Genomic DNA, 26,806 nt, shown 5'->3' with positions numbered 1-26,806 from the left:
ACAAAATGATTTAACACTTGTAAATTGCCGAAGATACAGCTTTATTTACAGCGATGAATTTAACAAAATTCATCATAAAATTTTATTTCAGATTGCATAATGAAATACAAAATAATTTTTCTCGATTTTAATGAACATTGCGGCATTCAGGAACATTAAGTGCATATAGTTCGCAATCCTGAAAATGTAAAAAACTTTCGAGAATTATCGAAACCTCGTGGCCCTCTAGCAGCAAGATACGGAAGTTGTTTGCATAGGTGTCCATTTCGTAGCGCCACCTCCGACTAGGTTGCGAACCAGTCCATTAGTCAAAACAATCGCCGAATTCACGGTCTATTTTTAGGTGGCACGCACCAAGCTATAGCGCTTTACCATTTTTCGCGTGTTCCGAAAAAAGCTGTATAGTCGGTGGGTAACGGGGCGACGGTCCCTCGATTTCGGAAAAGTTCAACGACCCCGCGGTATAATAGTGACAAGAGAGACCGACCGGCCATGTTTATATCGTGGTGAATTTCGAGGTAGCGGCCCGAGACCTGAGACTAATTTTCCACGTGTTACTCGCTCGATACTGGTTCCGTTTGTTCAACGTCCAGGACGGTGTCAGAAGCCTTCGCGCAATGGAGTCCAACGAGAGGGGTGAGTAAATTCTTGTGGAAACAAATTGCAACAATATTGAGCCTTTGACACAAATCATGACCCGGGGGCAATGGCAGTGTCAGGGTCGAAACGGAACTAGTTCACTGACCGCATTCGCGGTATTCGACCATGATATTACCGGTTAATTTCCTTTTCAATCCATCTTCCATTCATCTTTTATTCCCAACGAATAGAGTATTCGCTTTTGGGAATGATTTCCGTGAAAATTGCTCTCGGCCAAATCTATGTCACGCATCTCACTTTTGATCTTGACTGTACCCTCCACTCTTGGCTCAATCCCTACGCGTGTTCTTCTATATGTATACCTATGTATACACATACATACATATATATTTATATAGAGAGAGGGCGAGAGAGGTAGTAATTGTAAGAAAGCATAATTTTCTTATTTATTGAAAGTTTATTATAGGCTTGTGGAAGTGCTAGTGACGGGGATAGGTGAATTCGTTGAAAAAATATGTGATGTGCGAGCTTTTTCCTTTGACGTTTGAGAGACATACGAGAGAGTCGTTTAGTTGGATGACTACGGTCAGCATTACGCAATAGTATAACGGCGTGTCTTTAACCTAGATAGTCTCTCGTGTACAGTGAATCGAAGCCACGGTACCGCTTGACAGAGACACGTGAGAATTATTATCGCTTGACCGAGTCAAGCGTGCGTTGCAACGTGGCGACACCTGTCGACCGTTCGTGCACGTCCTACCTCAAGCCGCTGCGAATTAACCCCTCTTCCTGCGTCACCATCTTTCAACCCCCTTTCATTCTGTGCAACCAGTAAGGATCCTTATGATGCCGGTACTTTATTTACATATAATTATTTTATACTTCTGTTAAATAATAGTTGTTAATTGTTCGATACTTATTGCTATGTATCTGGAGATATAAAACCATTGTTGTGGGTGGTGATGTCGTATCGGTAGATAGATGGAAGAATCATGACGTCATCAATAGCTCACCGGTACTTATGTCACTCATAATTTAGAATATTTTGTATATCTTAGATTTCATTTTTTATTATCATTTACACGCTAGACTAAACTGTGCATGTTTATTCAAATACAGATTTTGTTGGAGTAGTTTATAAAAAACTGGAATCAAATGAAACTGCATGGATCAGCCTCGAAATAAAAGGCTCATTAAATGTTAAATTACAATTACAATTTACGGGGTCTAATTACAATACAATGCTACACAATTTATATACATATTCCATAAATTTGGGAGATGGAAACGGTTTTTATCGTGTCATTCTGCGTTACTTTTTTATTTTTATTGTCATACTATTTTGAAAGCGGTACAAAGTACCTAGAACCTTTGTCATCACCAGGAGGCACTCCGGTTGTTTCCTAATTAATTCTTTTCCAATTTTTGATCTACCCTCCCCATCTTTCGTTTTTTTCTGGGATATTTCTTTCCCTGTTAGAGAGAGACTCTTCCTTGTTATATAAGTCCAAGGACGAAGTGCACGGTTGCACACGCACACACACATTCTCCACTTCGCCTCTCTCTCCCCCGGCGGTTATGCTACTTTTTTCCCTTCCTCTTCCAATCTACGCTCTGTTGTCTTCCTTTCTCTATTCTTCTTTTTATACTTCCGTCTTGCGTGGTCTTTTTCTCTCTCTCTCTCTCTCTCTCTCTCTCTCTCTCTCTCTCAATCTCCTCTCCGTGATCTACATTCTTCTGTATTCTTTGCCATCACTGTTGCTACATTATATTCGCCGTTTCTGTCATGTTGTTCCGCGTGCACTGGTTATATATCTCGTTCCCTCTTTTTTTTTCTTTCTTTTCTCTCATTGCGTGCACTTCGGACGTGTATACATGTCCTCGAGTAATTTCTGCCGCTGGTATTGGGTTGCCATACGATGCAAACGGCAAGAATTATTCCGAGAGTCGTGCGTTTATCCTGCTCCAATAATTCTTGCCGGTTGTGAGCGTTTGGCTGATGGACCGTGCGACAAGAATTATCTCAGCGTTTTGTGCGATTGTCAGTGGTTCTCAAACGTGTATAAAAAAAAATACATATTATCTTTGAAATCATTCATTTAATATCTCGCTTTCAAAATCGATGCAGTAACCACTGATAATAATATTTCACTTTATCACCGTGCTCGTATAAATTCGTCAATTATTAGAAAACTTTGCGTTTCAATGTAGCTACAGTATTAGTTGATACATTCCCAATTAGGGGATATTGATTTTATCGATAGTGCTCGATAATTGTTAACCTTGTACGGGATTATATCTGCCCACACGGAATCGTACGATTCCGTGTCGACGGTGAAATCGCACGAATTCCCGCAGATTACACGGCGAATCAAACGGTTCCATTTAAAGGGTAACAAGAATAGCAGGGTGTACAATTATTAATGCGTTCGTGAGTGTTATATCGTGGTATCGATCCGCACGTGAATCGACTTGGATTCGGCGCTCCACGGACAAAGAATCCAACGAAGGTCCATCAGCTTCCGAATTCGGTTGCAATTGCGACGGTAGCATGTAACGCGTTGGACTCGATTACCATTGCGATTTTCACAGGCGAAGTTTCGAATACATTTGCAAATGCAATCGCAACTTGAACTTGCACTTTCGAGCACGCAGTTGCGATCGCGGTTACCCGAATTCTTGTGCGCGCGTTCTCGTTACAAAAGTTACACGTACACACCTGCTCATAAGTGTTAGAACACTTATCGAATATACAGTAAATGGTAGAAGGCACTACGTAATTGCTGAATATCGGAAGTAAATATTATTTTCAGGATATTAAAAGGAGATTTGGAAGAGAGGGTATTATTAAAGTGGTAAACGTGGCCCTAGAATATGTCATTTTTATGCAACATCACATTTTTCTTCGTACAGGTCAGGTGTCTGAATACTTACGAGAGTATGTGTATTTCATTTGTCGATACGATAAAATGACGGTACAGTAAAATGTGTGTAAAAAGAGCAAACAAAACCGCGACGTCTTCCAGTTTCTCGATCCAATTCCCAATTAAGGGATCGCTTTGTTTCGACCCCGCTTGGCCTTGTTTCGCACGCACTTTTTTTTGTTCGCCGTCGTCTAGGCTGACTCTTGTATTTGAACTTCGTCGAATGAGTCAATTAGCAAGCTGCCCTAACATCTGCTCGCGTCGTTTTCTTTTGCTCCGACTAACCGCCCGTATGCACGTTCGCGCATATACAGGGTGTTTCTGCAACGTTGATGCATTCAATCGGCCAGAAAACGTCCAACAGACCTAACATCGTTTTCGGGAAACAATCGGAGCCAGTGAATGTTTACAGGTCCTGTTGTTTCGTTAACTATTCAAAATCGTTTAAAAATATATACGATGGTTCAATTGTTCCGAGTCTCGGGAAAGGGCAGATTAATTGTTCTCGACAGCGTTGGGCGTCGTTTACGTGAACTTTGGCAATTCACGATGATGCATTCCCGCCCCCGAATCGCCGTCGTTAAGCTGCGTCTACACTGTATAACAAATTATATAATTTTGCTATACAACATGTTTTTGTAACTTGTTACAAAATTATACCTTTTGGACTAGGTATAATTTTAGACTTAAGTCCGTGACAAGTTTATATAACATTTCGCATCTCGTTATTAATAATGGCGTCACACTTGATGGATAACATGTAACTTGCTATACAACACGAAAAATGTTACGTAACCTCACGTTATATAAAATTTTTCTTTTTGTTCTTCGAACAAGTTTTATAACTTCGCTGTATAATGTGTTATGCTATAGAGTGTAGACGCAGTTTTAACGACGAATCCGTTCCGACGGCAATTAACGAGATAGAATTTGTACGCGCGTGGGCGCAGGCGGCACTCGCGCTCGCCATTCAGATATTCCCGGCTCGTATCTGCCAGGATGTCCTCAAGTCCTGTCGTGTTATTCTCGTCAAGGGAAACTCCATCGACCATCGAAGATTCATAGAGTACACCGCGAGTTACAATGAAATTGGTACGCGATAACGGGTTGGAAGACTGGTCGCACCATGTAATTAGGATTACTTAAAAGAGAACTTCGGTAGCCCGGAAATACCGATTTTCTTTTTAAAACATTGCAGCTTTGTAGAGGACCCCGGTAGAAGCATCAATAAAAAACGTAAAATTGCTCGATGCTTCTATCGAGGTCCCCTTCAAACCTGCGGAGTTTCAATAAAAATTACATTTTCCGTTGTGACAAAAAAAGTCTTTATCATGGTTCCGAGTTTCTCGGAACGGAGGCCTCGATCTGTCATTTAGAACGTACACGGTATCAATTATCCTTAATGAGGGTATTAATTCGAGCCAAATAAAAGCGTCGATCGATCCGCCAATAAATGTAACCTTGAGCCCCCCCCCCTCTATTAATTGTTGTTCAGTTGTATCGTTTTTGTCGGGGACGCGGTGCAATTACGCCTGTACATTTTGAAATAATTAGCGTAATCGCGCGAATTACGGGCGCGCAATTTTTTTTGGAGCGCAACGTCGCGACGAGGCCAGCCCAGGGTCGGATTACGACTTTTAGAGATCCTAAGCGGTTAAAAGACTTCGGTGTCCCAGTATACATGTAGTGGTTCTCAAAAGTTTCAGCCAAATTGTAACTCCATCGCACTTTTGTCATAACTTTTGACAAGCCTTTATTCGTTAGAAACAGAACAGATTACTTTTATGCAAGAAAATGTTTAATATTACCAAATCTGAAGAAACAATGTATCCTCAGTATGAAATATATCAAGAGTTTATTCGTATTATATATTTTTTAAAAGATACGTTGAAATTGATCGATGGTGAATCTGGCAATGGAAAATTTCTGTGGTGCCCTTCCCTTCCCTTGATGCCCCGAGCACGTCTTTATTTTGCTAAATGACTAATCCAGCCCTGGGCCAGCCCATACTCGTTCACGTGAAATCGGTACACCGATAATCATTTTATATAGAGCCAACGCCGTTATTACCACCGTGGCCGTTCTACATGCTGGTAGCGATTAAGATAGCTGACGGTTGCGTGAGCCGGCCATTTCTGTTCCGCGGCTCAAGGTCCCACACGGTGGTGGATCGCGGTCGATTCTAGGGAAATTTCTAGAGGTGGATCTCGCGGGATATCTGAGAAGATTTTAGGTTCGATGGGAAATTCTATGGGGAGAAGTTCTCGAGGAAGCTGTGGGGAGATCTCGGCTCGGAAATCGTTTAGAAAATTGGTGAAATTTTTGGGGTAGGTACCCTTAGGGGATTTAGATGGGGAGCTTTTGATTGTAATTGAAATCCAAGGCAATCTAAATATATTATAGATGGGGGGTCTAGAAAAGTCTGAGGTGGAATAGATTATTGGAGATTCGACACCCACTTTACCGTTCGAGGGTTAAATAATTACAAAATTCTGTCGGCGGAAGTGTGTTTATTGAACACTGTGAACCAATCAACGATGATTACACACTTGTTTCCACGAAACGTACTTCACGCCGCGTCAGTATAATCCACGATTAAGATCGCGTAGTGCAATTCGGTACGCTTGATTCTTTCCACTCATCGATTTATTACGGGCAATAAACCATACGCTCACCGTTTTCACTTTAACGATCCATTGAGGATTGTTTTTTTTTTTTTTTAACCGATCATCGGAATACAAATACTTCGCGGTGATATCATTGAAGGAAATATAGTTGTATTCACTCGAATGAAAAAAATAAAAAAAACTCGTTTGTCATTGCCGACCGGCGACATATTATTTGTCGAAGAGATCGGCGTTACATGACCAGCGCAACGATTCCGTACGTGAGCAACGGAACGCATCAGGCAAAAATGGAAAAAGAATTTTTTTCCAAGTAAGTATGTACATATGCTCGATACACGATAAACCTGTTACGCGCGTCGCCCGGCGATAAGACCGTGTGTGTCAATACTCGCCTCTATACGCGCGGATTCGCAGCGCAACGACGCGATTATACTCAGCGGAAATTTTTTATCTTTCCGCCTTCTTTTTGTCTTCTTTCTTCCTTCCCCTCCTTGGGTATCCGAGTTGTATCGAAGTTGCAACTCCGAAACAATAATCGAATGTCGTCCGATATTACGACTTCGTTTCGTATACAGGGTGAACCGACACGAAGACTCATAACTGCTAGGATAGATAATACTCGTCAAATGATGAAAAGAAGTCCTAATAGTCGAAAAAATTAATATGTCCAAAGTTATTAAACAATTTTTCAAAGCGAGTGATTTTCTCGTTTGACTGATATACAGGGTGTCCCACCTAACGCGAGCACCTTCAATATCTCAGTTGTTTGTAAAAATACAAAAAATATGCAGGGAAAGTATTATTTGGTTAGAAGGAGCTAATATTGTGACGAGCAAACATTTTTCTCAAGGTCTTATTTCACGAAGTTTCAAGGTCATCGATGTTTGTTTTGTAAATAGGACAAGATATTTTTATCATCGTGGCGTAATAGTTGAAGTTATTAAAATGATTAAATAATGCATTTATTAAAATAAATTTTCTGCCAATCAAAAATAAATAAGATACTAACAGTGCTCATGGTAGGTGGGACACCCTGTATACTCAGTGCTCAAATTATTCGTGCCGGTCGCGATCCATAAGCCGCCTAGTAACCAGCTAGGCAAGAATCATCTCTTCGATTCATTCTCTTCGTCAAGGGGCGGTACGCAAATCTCGTACCGGATGTCTCACCTGTTCGCGCTCGCGAGAAATATATTGCAGGCCAGCTCATCGGTGGCCTTACAGGTGAGGGAGGGAGAGAAGAAAACGCTAATAGGTAAATCGTTTCGCAATCGCGATCTACGTACGCATGCCTGAGTGCGTTTCTCTCTTTCTCTCTGTTGCCAGGGCGTAGCAACCTTGCGGAAATATAAATAGAGGGACAGAGAAGAAGGGAAACTCGGAACGGAGTCGGTCACACTCCACGTGTTTTTCTCACGGTGGCTCGTGGCACTCGAAAGCCTCTATGCGATAACTTCCAATCGCGACCCTGGTCTAGCCTGATGTTGCGTAAACCATTGTGTGGAAAGCAGTAGTTCCTGTTTGTCGAACACACCGTTTTCGATCGGTTCGGAAACTGAATAGATGACGATCGAGGGGACAACCATCGAGAAATGGACCAGCTTCCACCGTTATTGTCTCGCCGTGTGGATCCGCTGACGAGCTTGTAAAGAGGCATGGTACCGAAATACCAATTCCGATACTTTGGCGCCTAGAAGTCTACGATCGGTCATGGACCGAGCTTAAACTGTGGAGCTTCGTTAATCCTTGTGATCGTCGATCTAATCACAAATAGCAATTCCGATACTACTTAGAGATCTACGCTCTTCTGTGGACCGATCTTAACCCCGCGAAGCTTCTTTAATTCTTGTAATCATCGATCGAATAATCGTTCAGGACGTACACAAACAGTAATTCTCATACTTCGGGGCCTAGAGATCTACGATCTATCATGGACCGATCTTAAACCGTGGAGCTTCGTTAATTCTTGTAATCATCGATCTAATAATCGTCCGGTACATACACACGCACACACACTCGTGATCTTAATCGTCTAACTCCTTAGACGTAATTCCTTAAAAAACGATTGTGAAAATTGCTAACGACGGTTCTTGTTTGGGCATCGATCGCGTCTGGTCGAGGGTGGCAGGCCGGGTCGGCGCCGGGGTGGCGTCGTCCCGTTGGTGGTGGTGACGGTGGTTGTGGTGGGGAAAGTGCACTCGGAGTGCAAGCAGAGAGGACCCTATATGCAATTGGCTGGAAAGTGCATCGCTGGAGGGGATACTTCGAGGGAGGAGAGCAAGTGAGTGAGAGAGAGAGAGAGAGAGGGGTCACGGAAGGGGAAGGCGCAAGTGCACACACAAAGTAGACATATAGGTCAATGTCGGGACACTCCCGTGCACTGTTTAGCACGACTCACCTAGTGACCCACTTACCTTCTTCCTCCTTTTGCGTACTCCGACCAGCTCTATCTCTCTCTCTCTCTAGCTGGCCAGTCGCGGTTCCCAGACACCTGGACAGGTGTGTGTACGTATGTATGTGTATGCGTGTATCGTTGTATCTCTCCGACCATTTCCTGAATCGGAACACCACCCAGGCCGCCCCCGCGGGATTCATAATGACACTCCTCTGGTGATCCTCGCGCGACCTATTTTCTCCCTTGTTTTCTGTGTCAGCCAACAGGTTTCCAGCGACGTCGCGGAAAGGTGTCCCCGTGGATACCTTCATATCCCCGTGGATACCTTCATATCCCCTTTTCGCTTGGGATCTTATCGGATAGGATTTAAACGAAGGGATCCCTGGTTAGGATAATTTTAATACCACGGACAGATGGAAATTGTTCGCTTGGAAGAGTCGAATTATGTAACGATCCCTTTATGCATTGCACGATATATCAGAATACTGCAGAAATTATCGATGTCCTCGCCAAAACTACATCTGGACCCAGATCCAGGGTGTATTAAGTCCACTTCTTTTAAGGAATGTCATTTTACATTTTGTTTTTAAGGCGTTTAACTTTTAATATAATACTGGAATAATGATATTAAGTGACGTAAAGTTCCATTACATAGGGGACTCTGGGGTTCGGATATTAGTGACACTTCGTGCAACGTGTAGAGAGAGCGTCGATCATCGATTACGCAGAGCCAGCGCGTGCAGCCAGGAAATAGGCAAACGCGTGCAAGTGAGAGTAATTACGTCTTACCTTCGCCGGTTTCTTTGATTAATGAGTTCCAAGTATCCATGCGCAAGGTTTTGCTTTTTCTCCTAACGATACTTCGATCTTGATTTGAATATCAACCGGTGTTCTCTCACTGTCTCGGGTCGTTTCGTCGCGAGGATCGTGTGAGAACGTTCCTCGAACGGTGTTAATTACAGGAAGATCGGTAATAATACACGGATCATTAATATTCACGATCGATCGGGTAAATGTGGAGTGGTATTCGTCGTTCTGTCTGAAAACATAAAATGGGGGATGAGGAATGTATCTGTCACATGCGACTGCTACGCGTGGCGGTGCATCCTTCATAATCCAGACTCATTTGGCTGACCTATATTCGCTTTCAGCGGCTCGTGCTCCGCTTTTATCGTCGTCCTGCTTCCACCGCCATTGTTGTTCCATTTATATGCACTAACCTGGCATGCGCGTATATAATATCATAAACCGACGATACTTACTCCATTTCGAAAGTTTTCCATCGAATCGTTCTGGACTATAAATACTGTATAATAGGTCCATCATTTATTTTATTATTAATCCCAATCATCCTACGTTATTTCGACTGAAAAAAAGATGGGAAAAGTATTCTGAACTTTAACTATATCATATTCGGTTACTCAGTGATCATATATGAACGAAAAATTCTGACCCTTTCCCTATGTTAGAAGCGATCAAGTACCAAATTCGTGTATTTAGCAGCAAACGAATTTCACAGCGTTATATTCGTGGGAACTCGCCGTGGTTTCCTGTTGCAACGCCCTCGGAAGTTCACTTTACGTGACGAGCTTCCATTTACCGATCTCGCGGGAATGTCAAGGTTGCCGTTGCAATTTCAAACTCGAACGCGATTCGTGACGCTCGCTCGCGCGACGCTTTTCCAGCCGGCATGGGAGGGGAAAATTTCACCGGGGACCATTGGGTGGGTACTGGACACGTTGCTTGAAATTGGGTCAAGATCGAGTTGTCCGAAGGAACGCGTAGATTGTCTGAAAATAAAAATGATGATTGCAATCCAAAGAATTATTCCAATAATTGTGCCTAAGAAATGGTAATGCTGTGACGAACGCAAATCGTTCCCCATTCTTTCTGGATTTATAACTTGCGCGGAACAGTTACGTACTCAGGGAATAGTTGATCACCTGTTATCAAACACACGGCGATCCATCATTGTAATTACAGTTTTACGGAGAGTTATGGCACCATCGAGAGAGGTCGTTCTAAAAATTTCACGATAGCAGATTTTTCGCAAATCGTGTCGTCGCGACATGTCTGAATAGAATATTAATTGTAATTTATTTTTATCTGTTCCAGGTGAGTTACTCGGTCAGTCTAGTTCCAAGTTTCACCTCAAAATCTTGCGCTGCTTCGTACGTACCGTAAGTTATTCATCAACCATGTAGTTAGTTTAATTACAGCGTTATTACGTTTCGTTCGAAAATTCAACGAAACAATTTTCTGTCGATTTACTTGAGACAAGTGGACAACACAAGTGGATTGGCCGTCAGAGCTCGAAAGTGTGATACTCTCATATTTTTATACCATCTTTATCGTCACACTTGCTCAACGACAAGAACAAACAATAATTTGCTAAGCACTTTTTTCGGTTGATTGGCTCGCAAGAGTAGCTGGGATGGAGTATAATACGGTTATCCTTAACTTGGTCAAGGTTTTTCTCGGCGACTAAATGGAGCTCTCACCAAAGGGGGGGGGGGGCATAAAATAGAAAAGAAACCAACATCGTCTTCGTTTTGAGATGATCATCCTCCAAGCGAACTAACTAACTGCACATGTTTTTGAGCTCGGGCAGACACGTTATAATCTGTCATTCATTTGTTTTCTACGCGACTTGGTAATGAATAGACTGCGGATGTTCATGCATTTATAGCGTCCCCCGATCTGCAAAACGTAGCGAAGTAAAGATTTCAATAAAATTTAATATTATTCATGTATTATTATTAACGTATTAAAACCTATAGTATAGAAAAGAAATTGCAATTTTGTTTTTCGTTCTATATTAGTGTCAAAAATCGAAAATTTGCATAAACATCAGCAGTCTAGTAATGAAGATGTTGAAATGACCGGGGCTATCCGGCTTTTCACAATCGATATGTCGTTCCAATTCCGCTCGGTGGTCCCACGAAGTGGATGAGAGTGTGTAGATAGATCGACGAAAGTGTAAGGTGAACGGACTATTTATACAAATCCACCGATGACCACAGTTTGTTTCTCGAGACGGGAAGAATTTCAGGAGCGTGGCAGAATCTTCCGTCGCAATGCGGTGGTCACGTACCGTTGTCCTTGACTGTTTTGTCTCTCTCTCTCTCTGGTTTTCCCTCCTTCCCCCAGTCACCTAGTGTCCCTGCCCACCTACACCTGATTGATCATTCTTCCTCTCGTTCCTCGTGAACCGGCAGTATTTATATCGGGATAAGTGCACATGTTCGCGCGTTTCCAACGATCGACGAACCTCCCGCCCCGCCCCTTTGATCCTCGACGCCTACACACCCTCTTTCTTCCGTCTTGACGGGCATCTAGAATGTGTGCACTTGGATCGTCGTTTAGAATCACGGAAATAATCTTGAATGAACTCACTGTGGAGAAAATAGCCGCGAGTAATTTTCGGCGAAGTTTATTCGAGACGATTGATTGGTTTTGGCGGTTCGAAAGGGATGGCAGCTTTCGTGGGATTACGTCCATACAGGAAGTGATCCAATACAAGCTAGGGTTTAAATATGGGATAGTTGAAGGTATAGGATTGTATTAGACGCTTCACCTTAGAGGGAAAAGCGTGGAACTACGACTACAAGAGTTAATGAAGGTAATGTGTTAAAACTAATGGGAAGTAATTTGTGTGTGGTCTGATTACGTAACTTTTATTTTATCGTAACAGAATAATGAGTTACTGTTCCAACAATCGTGAACTCTGGTCCTATACTTGTATACGATAGTATATGTATATGTGTTATACATGGCAATGGCCTGTTACCCAAGAGAATGGATCCTCTGAAGAATCGGAATCGAACGATCCTACACTGAAGTCTTAAAAATCTTCAACAGGTCTGGTACTAAATCTTGAAGTAGAAGTGCTGACCCATGTTTAGACCACATCCTCTAGTAATTAACTGTGTATACAAGCGATTGCACTACGTCTCTGTAAGAGTCCAGTCTCTAGAAATAGTGTATTGGTCCGTTGAGCAGACGAAAAATATCCAGTTACTTGTGCGACACATGAATATTTCCCTTCGAGGGTCCACCGTGCTTTCAACGAGGACATCCAGCGGTGCATTAGCCAGCCGCTTATTAGGTTTCAAGGAACGATTAACCATGAAAAATTCGCGAGCTTTCACGGGTGAACAATGCCGGGGCTGATTGGTCCCTGCCTTAGAATTAGAACCCGAATTCTGCATTGTGCAACCGGACCAGCCCCGAAACAGCTGCACCGCTACGGTGGCTTTCTTCTGTCCGGCTGCTTTTTTTCTTCTTTCTTCTTCCCTCTCGCGCCTCTCTCGACTTCCTTTGCATTCAGCCGCCTAGCGTTTCCGTTATGTCTTAATCGAACGGTACGCCATTACTCTTTTCACGTCTTTCACGATTGCGATCGTGGTGACGTTTCTCTTCCATTTCATGATCTTATCCCCCTTTGTCGCGGAACTTTCAAAATTATGCATATATGCGATTGACGAACGACTCGATCAGTTGCAAGTATATATTTCCACTCTTCTGGATTTGTGGTATAAGTGGTGTCGTTTTTCTTCCATTTCGTTCTTGTCCCCCTTTGTCGTGAAACTTTCCCAGGTGAATCTTCTGGATTTTTGGTATAAAAAAAATGGCGAAAGCTATACGCTGGACGGTATATCACACAAATATTTTTAGCGACCAGAAGTGCCAAGATTTTTAAGCACTCATTAAATAGACTTCATCGGAGCTATGTATAAACGTCAGATCTTTTGATCATTTTGCGACAGGAGAATACAAATATTGGAATATCTCCTTGTGTATCTTATGTCCGACCCCATATATGATTGACGTCGAGATCGGTGAAACTTTACGATACCATTAACACTTCCACCAGTCCACGACTTATCGTTTCGCTTGGCACTCCTACGTTTATTGCTCCCCGAGCGTTTACGGGCGTTTATTTATAAGCAAAGAACCGAACGTTCGAAATGTTTCGAGGCCAAAGACCACTCGCGGTTCATCCTGCAAAGGATTTTGGCAAAATCGACGATTCGATCGAACGGAGAAGATTGAATTCGGTTCTTGGATTTTTAACGTGGTTGATTTTTCTCGCGCGTGTTCGACGATCCTCCTAGGGTCCAAGGGACCCGTACAGCATCCCCGACGACCGATCGGGGGAGAAACCAGTTCCGGGCGAAGAATGTAAACGGAATATCGTCGAGTCCTGTTAACCTTTTCTCGTCCTGCTCACCTGTTCGCGAAAACGAACGAGGATACTGTTTGCTGCTCCGTCTGTCTGTCACGTACCATCATAATCCCCTTGGTTAGAGGCCCTTCGACGGAACAAGAAAAAACCTTTTCCTTCTGCTTGTTTCATAAAATTACAAACAAAATTCTCATCGATTCGTTGAATTTATTGGCTCCGTATCGAATCAATAAGGACTACATGTTACAACTACATTTCGGTTAACCCTTAGACGGTGATATGTCCAGGCCCATTTTCACTTATCAAAAACGTCCGTTAACTAATGGTGTCGGTCAGTGTTAGAACTGTCGTGATATATATCCCAGTTTAAAATGCGATTCTAAGTGGAAGAGGATACACCGAGAACACACGGCTGTGTATGAGGCCTCACGAGGCTCCGTCCAATGTCCAAAGATTCGTTTCCTCGATCCTCTGCGGTACGCGCATAATAAAGTTTGAGGCCGGCGAGAAGAGACGACTCGAATGCATCGGGAGAGCGTGTGCACGAGCCTCGTCGCGATAGCGAGTAGGTGGCTAACCTTGACGACCACTCTCGCACACGATCCACACGTTGCGGCTCGCCCACAGACATACGCATACAGAGACAAAGGGAAACACGGGCTCGTGTGCACGAGCTGCACCGAACTCGTGGCGTGTGTACACGTTCTCTGGAACTGTTGTGTGTTGCTGGTGCCAGCATATGGGCCAAAAGCATCGAACGGGTCGGACGTGGGGCAAAAAAAAAAACCGATGAACTTCCTTAAAACCGAGCCGTTCCGCCGAGGTCGACCGGGTGCGCGCGTCTAGGATGTTGCGAGAATCGCCTGGTATCGGAACAGGTGTGGTCTATCCTCAATGGGATATGTGTCCTTCCAAGTAGGCGGAAATCCAGTGGCAAGAATCCATTCGAGAGGTGTACGTATTACACCTGTTACTGGCTGTGATTCGGGACTGGTGAACGCGATTATGGATCTACGATTCCAGTATTGTAACATTTTAGAGTGTACTAACCAGTCATTATGACTGCTTTGGTAGTGTTAATTCGATCGTTTCCAGGAATCTGTATCTATTGTCGCGTCGTGTCCTGTCGGTCGATCGCAGAGGAAACGATCGGAATCGATTCTTCGCGTTAAAACTGACATTGGATTGTTTGCACCGGCGCGTTCGCGTGTATGTATGTGTTTGTGCAACTGCTGAAACGTGACTGGTATTAGAGCGTCGCAAACACGCGCCTTATCGACACGCGATATTACACAGGAGGGAAACGATCGTTCGCGACCCCAACTATCTCCTCCAGCGATCTATCCGCTTCTCTTAATTTATACGCGGCGTCACATGCCCCGCTAAAGGCCGGTTAAATGGTTAATTATAATCAACGACCCGCCAGGTTTCGTTTGTTCGGTTGCATTTTGACTGTCCTCGAACTCCAGGAATAGCATCGACTTCTCGATCAGAGCCATTCCTTGACATTCGCCATACATTCTGCATTGTACTCCGACATCCACAATGTTTCCAAACAACACATTACCTAATTGGACAACTGATTTGTAATGTTTAGGTGATTTCCATAGGCTACTTCTCTGGGTTCTATATTTTAATGAAAGATACTGAAATCTAGACACTCCACAGCTATCCCCTATTTTCTAGATCCCAGTATTACACTAAACCATTGAATTGTCTATCAGAGAAAGTACTAAATTCAGACCCTGCACAGCTACTTTTATTTTCTGCAACCCCACCGGATCGAATTGCCCAGTCGATCCAACCCGCATTGCGCTTACGACATAGAAGCAATACGAAGCATGTTAACATTATCATCGGTTAAAATAATTTCTCGAGTTATTGCCGCGTAATTAAAGTTGTTTCCTGGCTACAGACCGGGGCACGTTCGTCGGGATCGTTGGCGGGACGCGCGTATCTGATTCAGTATCTCGCGTCGCCGGTTAACGAGACGTAAATCTTGGTCCGTTGGTGCGCCGCCGCCGTCGGCTTATTTTCCCCCCTTATCAGATCCAATGTTACACGCTCCGTGTGTATATACCGGAGAGGTGTATATTTCGGTCACCTGGTAGAAGAATCCCCTCGTGGTAGCTTCCCCGCGCGCACGCTCGACATCGCGAACCCCCTTCTTTTCCTCCCTCCTCTGCCCTATGCGATACTTTCCCTCACCCATACGCCATTGGACGAGCTGTTTGCCTGGTGGAGGGGATCGAGGAGGGGAGGTCGATTCTCCCATTTCGGCCGTGCACTAGAACTTGACTCCTAAGCTCGACAGTGATGGCGCAAGCTCTGTCCGCGTGTTCCTCTCTCCCTCTCTTTTTCTACTTCGTTCGTTGGTCGTCTTTCTGCTCTTATTCTGTCTCCCCCCCCCTCCCCCGTTATCCTTTCTCTCTTGTTCTATCCTCTCGCGGCTCAACCCTCCCTCCTTCCCTTGATCCTCTCCACGGGATATGCCGAGCCCGCGTTTCGCACCGAACCCGCTCCTCCACCGGAGACCTCGAGCGGTGTGGTTACATTTCTATCGTATATACGAGCGTATTACACACGTTTTTATCGATTATGAATAACTTACACCGCCGCTACGGCTGTGTTACGTGTGTTTCGGGAGAGTACCTTGAATCGAGCGGAAAGCTCTTGGATGGATCCCTTTTGTACCGTGAGCGCAGAGCTTCGACACTCGTGGCGACGATTCGGTGATCTATACATATACAGGGTGGAAGGAAAAAAGGGTTTGTAACTTCCGGGGTAGATAGTACTCTTTAAATTGATGGAAAAAGGTCCTGATAAATGTTTGTCGAAAAATTAATATTTTCAAAGTTATAGACAATTTTTTTGCCAAGACAATGAATTACCTTATCGTTTTTTCTTTTCCTGGCTACAGCAGCTTATTTTGCAATCATATTCTATATTTGTATTGCACCCGAAATAGCACACTATTACATACAAACGATGCCTAGATATTGTAACTTGTATTTTACACCAGAACAACACGCTGGACAGAAGAACATTATACAAAGTGATGGAAATATTTGATATTGTAAAAAGAAAACACGGAAACATTGCTAATAAGGAAGAATTGAAAGTGAAACCATGCGACATTACGGCGTTCTTTTCCGACAACCACAGATTTATCCATATCGATCGGATATCGGATTTCGGAGCGGTCCGATATTTTCCTGCGAAGGAAAAGTGTATGCAAGTAGAGATGGAACGTTCCTCGTCAGGCCTCGTCCGCCTCTCTCACGCTCTTTCCCGAGTTTTCCCCCACTACGGCGTGGCTACCCAGCCGCCAGCTTTTCGTCCTCCATCGCCTCATCCTCGTCCTTCACCTCCTCTTGATCCTCCGTCGTCCTCCCTCCCTCCCTCCCACCCACCCTCCCGTCCTCTGGGTCTCCCCACCATTCGATTCCGTTCCTCCTCCTCCTCCTCCTCCTCCCCCTTCCCCACCTCGCTTCCTAGTCGGTTGCACGCTCACATGCAACGAGCCGGACCGGCCGGCTGGCACTCAGTTGCCTTTAGCGCCGTGCATCCCCCGAGCCAGTCAGTCAGTCAGTCACTCAGTCAGTCAGTCATTGAGTCAGTGAGTCGGAGCCGACGGTGTACGTGCGCGCGCGTGAGTGAGAGGTACTGCCAATCGCCACAGCGTTTACTCTCCCTTCTTTCTTTCTCTTTCGTTTCCTTTCTCCCGGTTCCTCAGGGGGGCTTCGTTCAAGTCCCGTCTATCGAGGATTTATTCGCGACGTTCGATCGTGTCGAGAGTGTGTGGTTGGCCGCGTGTTTTCGCCGTTGCCGGGCACGTGTGCGCGATTACGTCCGTCGAGGAAAAACGTGGATATTATACCTTCTGTGTGGACTCTACGAAGTGTGTACGGTCGGTGGTAGAAGAATATTGGAGTATCGTGAGAAAGGATTCGTGTGTGCAAGGGCTGTGTGTGTATAAAGTCTCGAAGGGTGGTTCGACGTCAGTGGTTCACGAATAGACTTTTCTCGATTCGTTTTGGGGGGCCGATTTTGAGACGAGTTTGGGGACTGCGCTAGACTCAGAAACAGTTGCATCATTGTTGCACTTGCGTGCTGGTGTGTGCGCGTGTGTTAACGTGGACAACTATTTTTGAGCCTTGTGTCGCTTGCCCGTGTCACTTGAGACCCGTAGAACGGTGTTGCATTCATTCCATTGACGATACGATGCACGAGAAATCGTGAATTGGCCATGGTGTAATGATTCAGTACGCGATAGATGCTCTCGTTCTTGACTTACGATATAATCGAAAGTCTATTAAAAGTGAGGCGTAGTCAAAGATCATTTTTTATCAATTCTGTCATTCGTTTAACAGTAAAATTATCAAATCTGTAAAAAAAATAACGGATTGCAGGTTTCTTATTTTAGAAGTACTGCAATTATAATATTATTTTAGGCGAAATTTACATTGGCTACTGAGTTACTACACATTTTATGTTATATTACGTTAAATTGTACTATACATTGAGTATATTACTATATTATACAATTTAATTTAGCATACCACCAGTGCTAGTATTTCTATTGTTAAGGGACTGTGTTTCCATTGTGACCTCTAGAATACGTTACTGAAGTTCATAGCGGACCCACCCGTGTCTAGTATTTTCCCGAATTTCCGAAAACAATCCACCAGAAGGTAGGCTCAGGTAGACACCCTCTTCCACCTTTTTTTTTGCGGTCATCTAACCCCACACAATCAAAACACACGTTTTACGGCCTCTGTTTGTTCGCTCGGCTATTTCTCTAGCGTCGACTGTATCGCAACACACGTGCCCAAGAGCACCGATATCTAGGGAGGAATCGCGTAGGAAATTTCCACGCGTCGTCGGTGTGGCAAGGTGCAAACGGTGCGTCTTCCCGGTAAGGACGCCGCGGGGCCCCGGGAGCGTCGTTCGCGAAACGCTCTGTTTGGTGCTCGTCTCTTCGTGTTTGCCTGCTTCCGAACCGACAGAAGGACAGAGACAGCCTATGTCTCCAGTGATCAAATTCGAATGGTATTCCGTTCACGCGCCCCACGGCGAAAGGATCGCTTTCGGAATTCCGAATGTCGGGAAGGAACGGGTTATGGTGTGTGTGTGTGTGTGTGTGTCCCTTCTTCCCCTTCAGGGAGGCGGGAAATTCGACTTCGCCCTGATTCGTAAAAAACGTATATGCGTGGCTAGTAGTGTGAAGTTCAATGTCAGGACGCTCCGGGAATCTCGAGTGATTCGAATCGATCGTTGAAACTTTTTTTAGCTTGTAACGCCTGTTATCGATGGAAGAGACGTAATCGTGTGGTTGGCAATGACGCCATGAAGGCAGTTAGAAGTTCTATATTTCAATCGGTGTTGTGTTTACTCGTGAACGCCACTTTACTTGACGACTTACACTGCGTGGCGGAACTATAAGACCACGCTAAAATTTTCAATATTTCTATATTGTGGTTAAAGTAAAAGAAGGATTGAAAATTTCAGGGTGGTTTTATAGTTATGTCACGGAGAGTATGTTTACGGTATTAATATTGTGGAGAGGTCTACGAAGGTGTGGCTTTAAAAAGTGATCTGTTTTTAATCGTATTTTGGTGTCCCCGTGGCGTTATTGACGGGTCGGATACCGGTTACTTGGTGGTCCCCCACCCCAATTAATGTGTCACCAGTCGTGTTTTGGACGCGTGGACAAAAGAATCGACAGTGCTATGCGGGACGTGGAATGTGTCTCACCTAAGGTGACATACGAATTATCTGTATTCGGCTTTATTAACATTTCTTTCGGTTTCAATTGAACATCGACGTACTCGGGTTGGTTGCTCTCCTAGGGCGCGTATTGCGTTGCACTAGTCACTTTTGCGTATTACCTCGCGCTACCCCCCATGGACCAGTGAAGTGTTGTGTGTGGTATTATACACATATGAAACAGTGGTAATGAATTATGATTAGTGATCATTGATTACGATCACAGGCGGTCGAATCGTGAATCGTAGTTTATGGTATCCGCGGTTGTGTGAAAGTAGTCGATGATAGGTCATTACGGTAGGTTGCTTTTTGGAGATTAGAATACTAATCGAAAGTTTAACTTCGAGATCGGTAAATTTCAACAGTATATTTGTATAGATTATAGTTATCTCCGATACTCAAAGGTCAAGAAGTGTTTTGCGATTCTTCGCGGTGACAGATGACCGACAGCAGACGCCAAAATTTTGTCGTTCGATGCCACCGGCGTTATCGATCGCGGGAATGTATATCGACAGTGTCGTAATGAAACGTGACTTGTGCGAAAGTGACTTGTGACGACGAGCACGTTACGTCTATTACAGACAACCAGGCTCTCACGTGTCCTACGAACTCTTTTCAACATTTTGCTGGCGGCTGGGTCTTTGTGTTTGCAAATATACAACTTCAAATGTTCGAAAAATATTTAGAAAGTACCACTTAACTTTTATTTGTCAAACTTCACATATAAGAAAAGCGATTATTCCCTATTTTTTTTACTATACTTGTTTTTATTTATGAAAGACTAGGTCAACCGCTCTCAGATTTTGGTTTTGAAAAGACGTACTACAACGTCATCCGACATCAAAGTGTTAAGATAAACGAGAGCCTCGAAGTTCTTGTTTTTTTTTTTTTTTTTTTAAATAATAATCTGTATTTTTCAACATGACCGTGTAGAATTGTCGTTACCGTAAGCTGTTTTGCGTCGAACGCAACGTCTCTCTGTTCCGTGAGTCGCGTCGTTCGCTTTCGTGAAAAATATCGCCAGGTGTACTCGAAGACGCCGCTACGCACGGACGTGTTGTGAAACGCGAGGAACACGATTTCTTTTTTTCGCTCGATTCATAAATAAATAGACTACTCGCCATTCCGACCGAAATACCAGTCTCTGTGTCGGGTGTCTGTTGGAAACAAAAGTGATTGTTAACATATTCAGAATTCCATTTCGATCGAAAAAGCAAAGAGCATTTTTCTTTACGGAATTTTCAGCTGAATTCGATACTTTTTTTGAAACTGTTTCTCATTGGATTGAACCAATTGCCGTCATGTTTCGTTGCGGTGTTTATCAGAATGCGCTTATTATTTTCGTGTTTCGAGTAGAAACCGTTGAATTATATCATCCCGGAGGAGATTCCGTATTTTTAGCAGCGGGAGACGAAACAAACGCAAACAGTGATTTATCTTCTGTTTTTCGCGTGTTATGACCACGGTCTCTCGAGGCGATGGGACTTACTTCGGTTTATATATTATCGGAATGTTTCACACCGGAGATGATACAACATCTTACCGAAGTGTTCGCGTTCGGTGTATACACAGGGTAGATGTCCCAATCACCGCCACCTTAAGATTGCAGCGTAACTTCATTTAATCATGAACATAATATTATTCATAATAAAATCTCTTTATCCTTTTAATAAAAATGGTTTTATACAACAAATATGAAGAATGAATTAATAATTCATTAAAATCTGCGAGCAATCCGAGTGTCCCTATAACTGTCACCTCACCAACAATTCATTCTGTACAATAGAGATAGGTTGAATAGTGACAATTATGACTCTGTCTATAGAATAAAAATTCGTTACCACTTCCTACTTACGTACTCGCGTTTTTGACGTTCAAATTGCACTTTCATTTTTTAACATTATTTTTTAAATATCAGATACATACAAGTACATGTATTTCTTTGTACTTATGTAAATCCGAGTTCCAATTGAGTAACCAAAATTTCATACGTAACGTTTTTAGTAAGTAAAATAAATAAAATGACGATATCAGGGACACTGACAATAATTGGGATGTTTACCCTATTTCTATAAAAATCGTATGTTGTCACACAAATATTTCGTGTGTATATTTATAAGAGCGCGCGGGTACGTGGCTCTTCTTCCTGCGTTTGTGTGTCCCGCCATCCGTGAATCATCGTCCCCTAACTGCGAAAGTGCGCAGTTCGTGCCGTCCACCCTTCTCACTCTTGAATCTTCTACGCAGTATCAAGGTTCCGCGCAACCTCCGCCGCCTGGCTGCACCATTGCAGCGGTCAACAATTTTTTTTGTTAGCTTTGGAACGCGCGCATACGACGCGACGCGTGTTCCTGTTTCATCGACGTCGTCGTCGTCATCGACTCGTAAACAAGTTCAATCTCACCCTTTTGCCTTTGCGGTTTTCCTATAGCGCAACGGTGCGCGAAATTTATTCCATTATTTTAAACGTTTCTTAATAACGGCTAATGCGTGTCAAGATGGCGTCATACCAGTCGATGCGACGATAGATGATTGATGTTTTTTGTCGAGAGATGGGATCGAAACGTAGCAATATGGTAATAACGAGTAACCAATCAACGGTACAACGTTTAACGATTTAAGGTTAGATTTTAAAAGGTTGACGTTTTTTGTCGAAAGGTGGTCGAAACGAAGTAACATGGTAATAACGGTTAACCAATTAACAGTAACAACGAGTAACCAATCGATGGCAACAACGATTAACGATTTGAGGTTAAGTTTTTGAAAGTTTGCAACGAAAGAAAGATGCGTTCGAGAAGTAGGCAGAGGGCGGTGTTAGGGTCCCACTAATAGTTTGCCAAATTCAGTCTACAGTCGCATCTGCCTGCTGCTGCTGTGCGCAGTGTATAGCCTCGAGGCCGTCGGAGAATAGCTTACACACGTCGAGCAAAACACGTGAGGTGAATAACGGGTGAGGCGCGCGCGTTATCGATTAATTTTCACACCGCGGATGACAATAACATATCGAGTTCAGTCGCTTTAGAATAAATAAATCATGAGCGTTAAACTTTCCTTTGTTTCCACGCCGGCAGTACGATGCAAGGCCGATGATCATCGAACGAACATATTTTTCCAAAAATATTTGCTCGCTACCACACAAGATTCCTCCGTGACACTTTGCGGTTCCATACACTAGGAACCATTTGAGTTTTCAAGAACTTGTTCTATAATCGTTTGTGTCAATCCGAGTAAAAAAAAAACCAATTCACGAAGATATTTGTACGGAAATGCATTTCGAAAGAACGATACACTAGGGTCCAAACAGACGTGTCCACGACATTAAAACCGTCGTCCGCCTTCCGAGGGTAAAGTGTACAGGGTCTGAGGTAACTGGTGGTACGACCGTGTCTGGGAGTGATTCCAGATGAAGAAAATAAGTTGAAAATGTAGAACAAAATTTGTTCATTTGACGCATCATTTTCAAGATAATCGAGTTTCAAAATTTGTTGAGTGTAACAGGCAATAGAATAGGACTTTCCAACCGGACGTCTGTTCATTGCACTCTGTTTCTACTTACAACCATAGAGACATGGAACACACGCGTTACAAGATGACTCATCAAATCCAATTTTCTCAGGAAACGAAGTCTGAAATAAAAAAATATTATTCTATATTTTTGACTTATTTTTCCACGTAGAATCACCAAATCTGCCTAGTTGTACCACCAATCAAACCCTGTATACATCGTCCCGGTGAAACTCCGAGCCAGATTCTCAAGTGAAATTCGTCGCGGGACCGTAGTTACGGAGCCACCCGTTGTATATCGATTCCGTGTTTCCCCGGGTAGACAGGGTCTCTGACGCAGCCTCTTCGGGGATTAACCTTGAACTTCAACCTCAAGACCGTCGACTGCCATTAGAAACGGTGCGGTGCTCCCCGTCCATCCGGTTCGGATGATCGATGACCGTGGAATCGATCAGGTGGAAGGACGAGACGCCCAGGCGCAAGTAGACTTCCACCCGCCGCCAACCCGTAGAAAGCAACTTTTACGTAACTTGACGGTCGTGTTGGTGGTGTATATGGTCGACCAACCATTGTCGACCAGCGGAATCGCGTACGGTCGCCAGGCGGATATACGCGGTACCTCGCCACACGCCAGAAGAATAGGAGATGCACACACCACGGAGAGGAGTGTGGTGTGGTACACACGCACGTGGGGGGGGGGGCATAGGCTGGCGGCTGCATTTTGCATAATTGCTCGCGGTTACGTAAGCATTGTTTCTCTGCCGCCGTGACGAGTCGCCGCGCAGAGGCAAGGCAATCGCATTTTCTGCCTACACGCCTGTGGTCAAGGTCGCAGCTCCGTAACACAACGCCAAGAAATTCCAGTTACTTGCAGTTTCTTCTCTGCCTCTGTCTCGCGAGATCGCTGGAAAAACTTGCGGTTTTTCTTACACCCTTGGGCACTACACTAGCGCGAATTTGCACGGTGAAACATTGTTTCGCGCGTAACATTCTATCTGGCTGGTGTAATGGTTGCATGTTTTGTGAAATAGAATACATATTTAACACGTTGACTGCCACAGTGGAAAAGGCAGTACGTACCCAGACACACTTCTTCGTTTTTTAAGTCATAAATCTTTGAAAATATATGCGTTTGATTAATAGAGATTGCTTGTATTGTTTCAAATTATACTGTGATATTAATCTTATGCCAAAATTTTGTAGAGGTATTTAAATTTCAACTACGAGTTATCTCGCAGCTGGCAGTCAACGTGTTAAAATTGTCGAGTGTGTCTCGAGGTACGAGTACCTGTGAATGAAATTGATTTCAAGCCACACTCGCACAAAGGAGTTCAAAGGGTTATAACTCGATGAAATATCACGGCCAGCCACATACTACTCGCGAAATTTCGTTTGATCTCGCGTGCAACTGCTCCAATTTCGCTTTCTTCAGACGGTTTTACTCTCGGTTTCCGTGGTGTAATTTTAATCTCTCAGCCTTGGGAATTTCAGAGGATCGTGAACATTTCTCGTCTTTTTCGAACCTTCGTCCCGAAAATACGTTTAGTCATTTTTCGTATCGGGTCGGTGCGCACATGAAATTGCCATTTCGACTGGGAATGTTGAAACGTAAACTGTTTCGGAGTTAAAATTTGTCATTCCATCGAAATGATTACAATTGGCAGTCTCATGTGCGACGGTTCGATACGTTGTCGTAGCGATTCATGCATTCGACCCCTGTGTTCCTCTCTCGTAGAGAAATTTAGAATCGACGTTAACGACCAAAGAGAAGTGCAGTGAACGATACCAAATCGATACCAAAAGAGACCACAGGAACGTACCTCGGTTTAGGGGTTACGAGAGGACGGCCAGTCGTCGTTTTTCCTCCCCCATCCCCTCCGATTCTCGAAATGACGCAACGAGAGTGTCGTCGATCGTGGTCCGTTTGAAAGTACATCGTGTCCCCCCTTCTCTCCGTTTGTGTCGACGAGAACGGTACCCGCGGCGAAAGGTGGTGTGAAAAGTGACGAGCGAACCGAGAAAGATCAAGACGGCCACCAGGATGATGAAGAAGGAGAAACCGATGATGTCGGTCACCGCCATCATCCAGGGGACCCAGGCCCAGCACTGGTCGCGCGGGAACGCCTGTATGTACAATTTCATTAACATTTTACAGTTCAGTCGTCGCGTGTCGTTTCGACACACGCGTCTGCAAACTCTTATCGCGTGATAAATTTATACACAGTGTTTTATGTATGATCTGAAATTCTTTTTTTTTGGTCGAAGTTGGAAACACGAGGCTCGATGTTGTCACCGAACAATTATTATACAGAGTGTCACGTAACTGGTGGTACAACCATGTAGGAGGTGATTCTACCTGAAAAAATAAGTCAAAAGTATGCAATGAAATTTTTTCATTTCAGACTTTGTTTTCGAGGAAATCTACTATGAAAAGTAATCTGAAATGTGTGGTATTCGTCATGGTAGTAAGTAGAAACGGAATGCAGTGAACAGACGCGCTAGCCAAGTCCTATTCAGTTGCACGCGCGTATCCAGCAGATGTTCAAATTCGATTATCTCGAAAACGAAGTTTTAAATGAAAAAATAATTCTATATTTTCGACTGTATTTTTTCACGTAGATTCACCTCTCTACCCGGTTGTACTGCCACTTACATGACCTCCCATTGGTGATCAATGTGAGTCAAACTTGCAATTTTTTGAAGGGGAAACAAAACTGAAATGCGTTTCTTATCAGTTATGTTTATCCACGTTGTACCGATAGACCGAACGATATTTTCCTAGGTTGTCTAATATTAGAAACGCTGTTGTAATTAACACTTTCCTAGCGAGAGGGTTTTTGGTTTGCAAATATACAGCTTCAGATAGTCTAAGAATATTTAGAAACTTCTACTTAACTTTTATTTGTCAAACTTTACATATATAAAATACGATTTTTCCCAATTTTTTACTATTCTAGTTCTTGTTTAAGAAATACATACTACTACATCAGACGCTTTCAGCTTTTCTTTTTGAAAAGATCCGACATCAAAGTATTAACAAAATTCCATACAGAGAATGCATCGGTTCGGATAGTTTCCGAACATGGTCAGTGAAGTTCGCGTGTTGGTTACCACTCGATAACGAAGAAATTCTGCGTAAACGATAATCGTGTCGCTCGACAATCGTACCTCATAATTACCACCGCCGTTTCGTGCGTTGTGTCCTTGCTGATTAAAATCGATATCGCCGGGGGAACTTGCCTTATGCAGTGAATTTCCACTACCACCGTCGTTGTGGCGAGATACCTGAAACGAGACCGAAACGTGCGAACAACAATTAGCATAGCGGTGCTAGACAGTCAATTAGCGGCGTGCTTCAAGGCTCGCCTTCGTCTTATCTATTCACAGCCCTCGGAACTATCCGCGCTGTGTAATCCCGGTTTTCGTTTGTGGGTGTGTTAATTCAAAACACAATGCTTGGCTCTACAGTTTCTTTGCTCGGGCCGCCGAGATAATTGGAGGATCGAGTTTCTGGACAATTGCCTTGCATACTAATCAGCCCTCCTTCTAACCCAGAGAGGGTGCGCAGCTGTCCACTCGTCGAATTAGACAAACTTGGATTGTGTATGTTGTAAACGATGTACAAGACAATGTTAACCTGTTCATTCCAAAATTATTTAACAATTACCGAACAAACATGTTGTTTTTTCGTGTATATTACATGACATATAAATGATTATTATAAATAATATTTATTGATTTGCTGACGTGTACCGGGCAATTTTTAACAGGGGAAAAATTCAATTAAAAATCATTGCAA

The 26,806-nt window shown here is 43.6% G+C and overlaps 1 protein-coding gene across 8 annotated transcripts in view; it reads left to right on the top strand.

Moving 5' to 3' along the window:
• Positions 1-283: 283 nt before the first annotated feature.
• LOC107189777 (retinoic acid receptor RXR) overlaps positions 284-26,806 on the top strand; it is a 55,904-nt gene continuing 29,381 nt past the window's right edge. For 3 of the 8 annotated variants that reach the window (XM_015578398.1, XM_015578399.1, XM_015578393.1), the window contains exons 1-2: positions 17,378-17,397; positions 24,743-25,133. In XM_015578398.1, coding sequence (XP_015433884.1) covers positions 25,049-25,133 — 85 coding nt within the window. In that variant the 5' untranslated portion in view covers positions 17,378-17,397; positions 24,743-25,048. Of the gene's footprint in view, positions 637-17,377; positions 17,398-17,584; positions 17,645-18,408; positions 18,429-19,437; positions 19,690-19,783; positions 19,801-24,742; positions 25,134-26,806 lie in introns of those variants that run through there. The other 5 variants (XM_015578397.1, XM_015578396.1, XM_015578394.1 and 2 more) reach the window with 5 other exon arrangements.

The sequence above is a fragment of the Dufourea novaeangliae genome, unplaced genomic scaffold, assembly GCF_001272555.1.
Source record: "Dufourea novaeangliae isolate 0120121106 unplaced genomic scaffold, ASM127255v1 scaffold162, whole genome shotgun sequence".
Taxonomy (NCBI): Eukaryota; Metazoa; Arthropoda; class Insecta; order Hymenoptera; family Halictidae; genus Dufourea; species Dufourea novaeangliae.
This window is presented reverse-complemented; position numbering and strand designations above follow the sequence as displayed.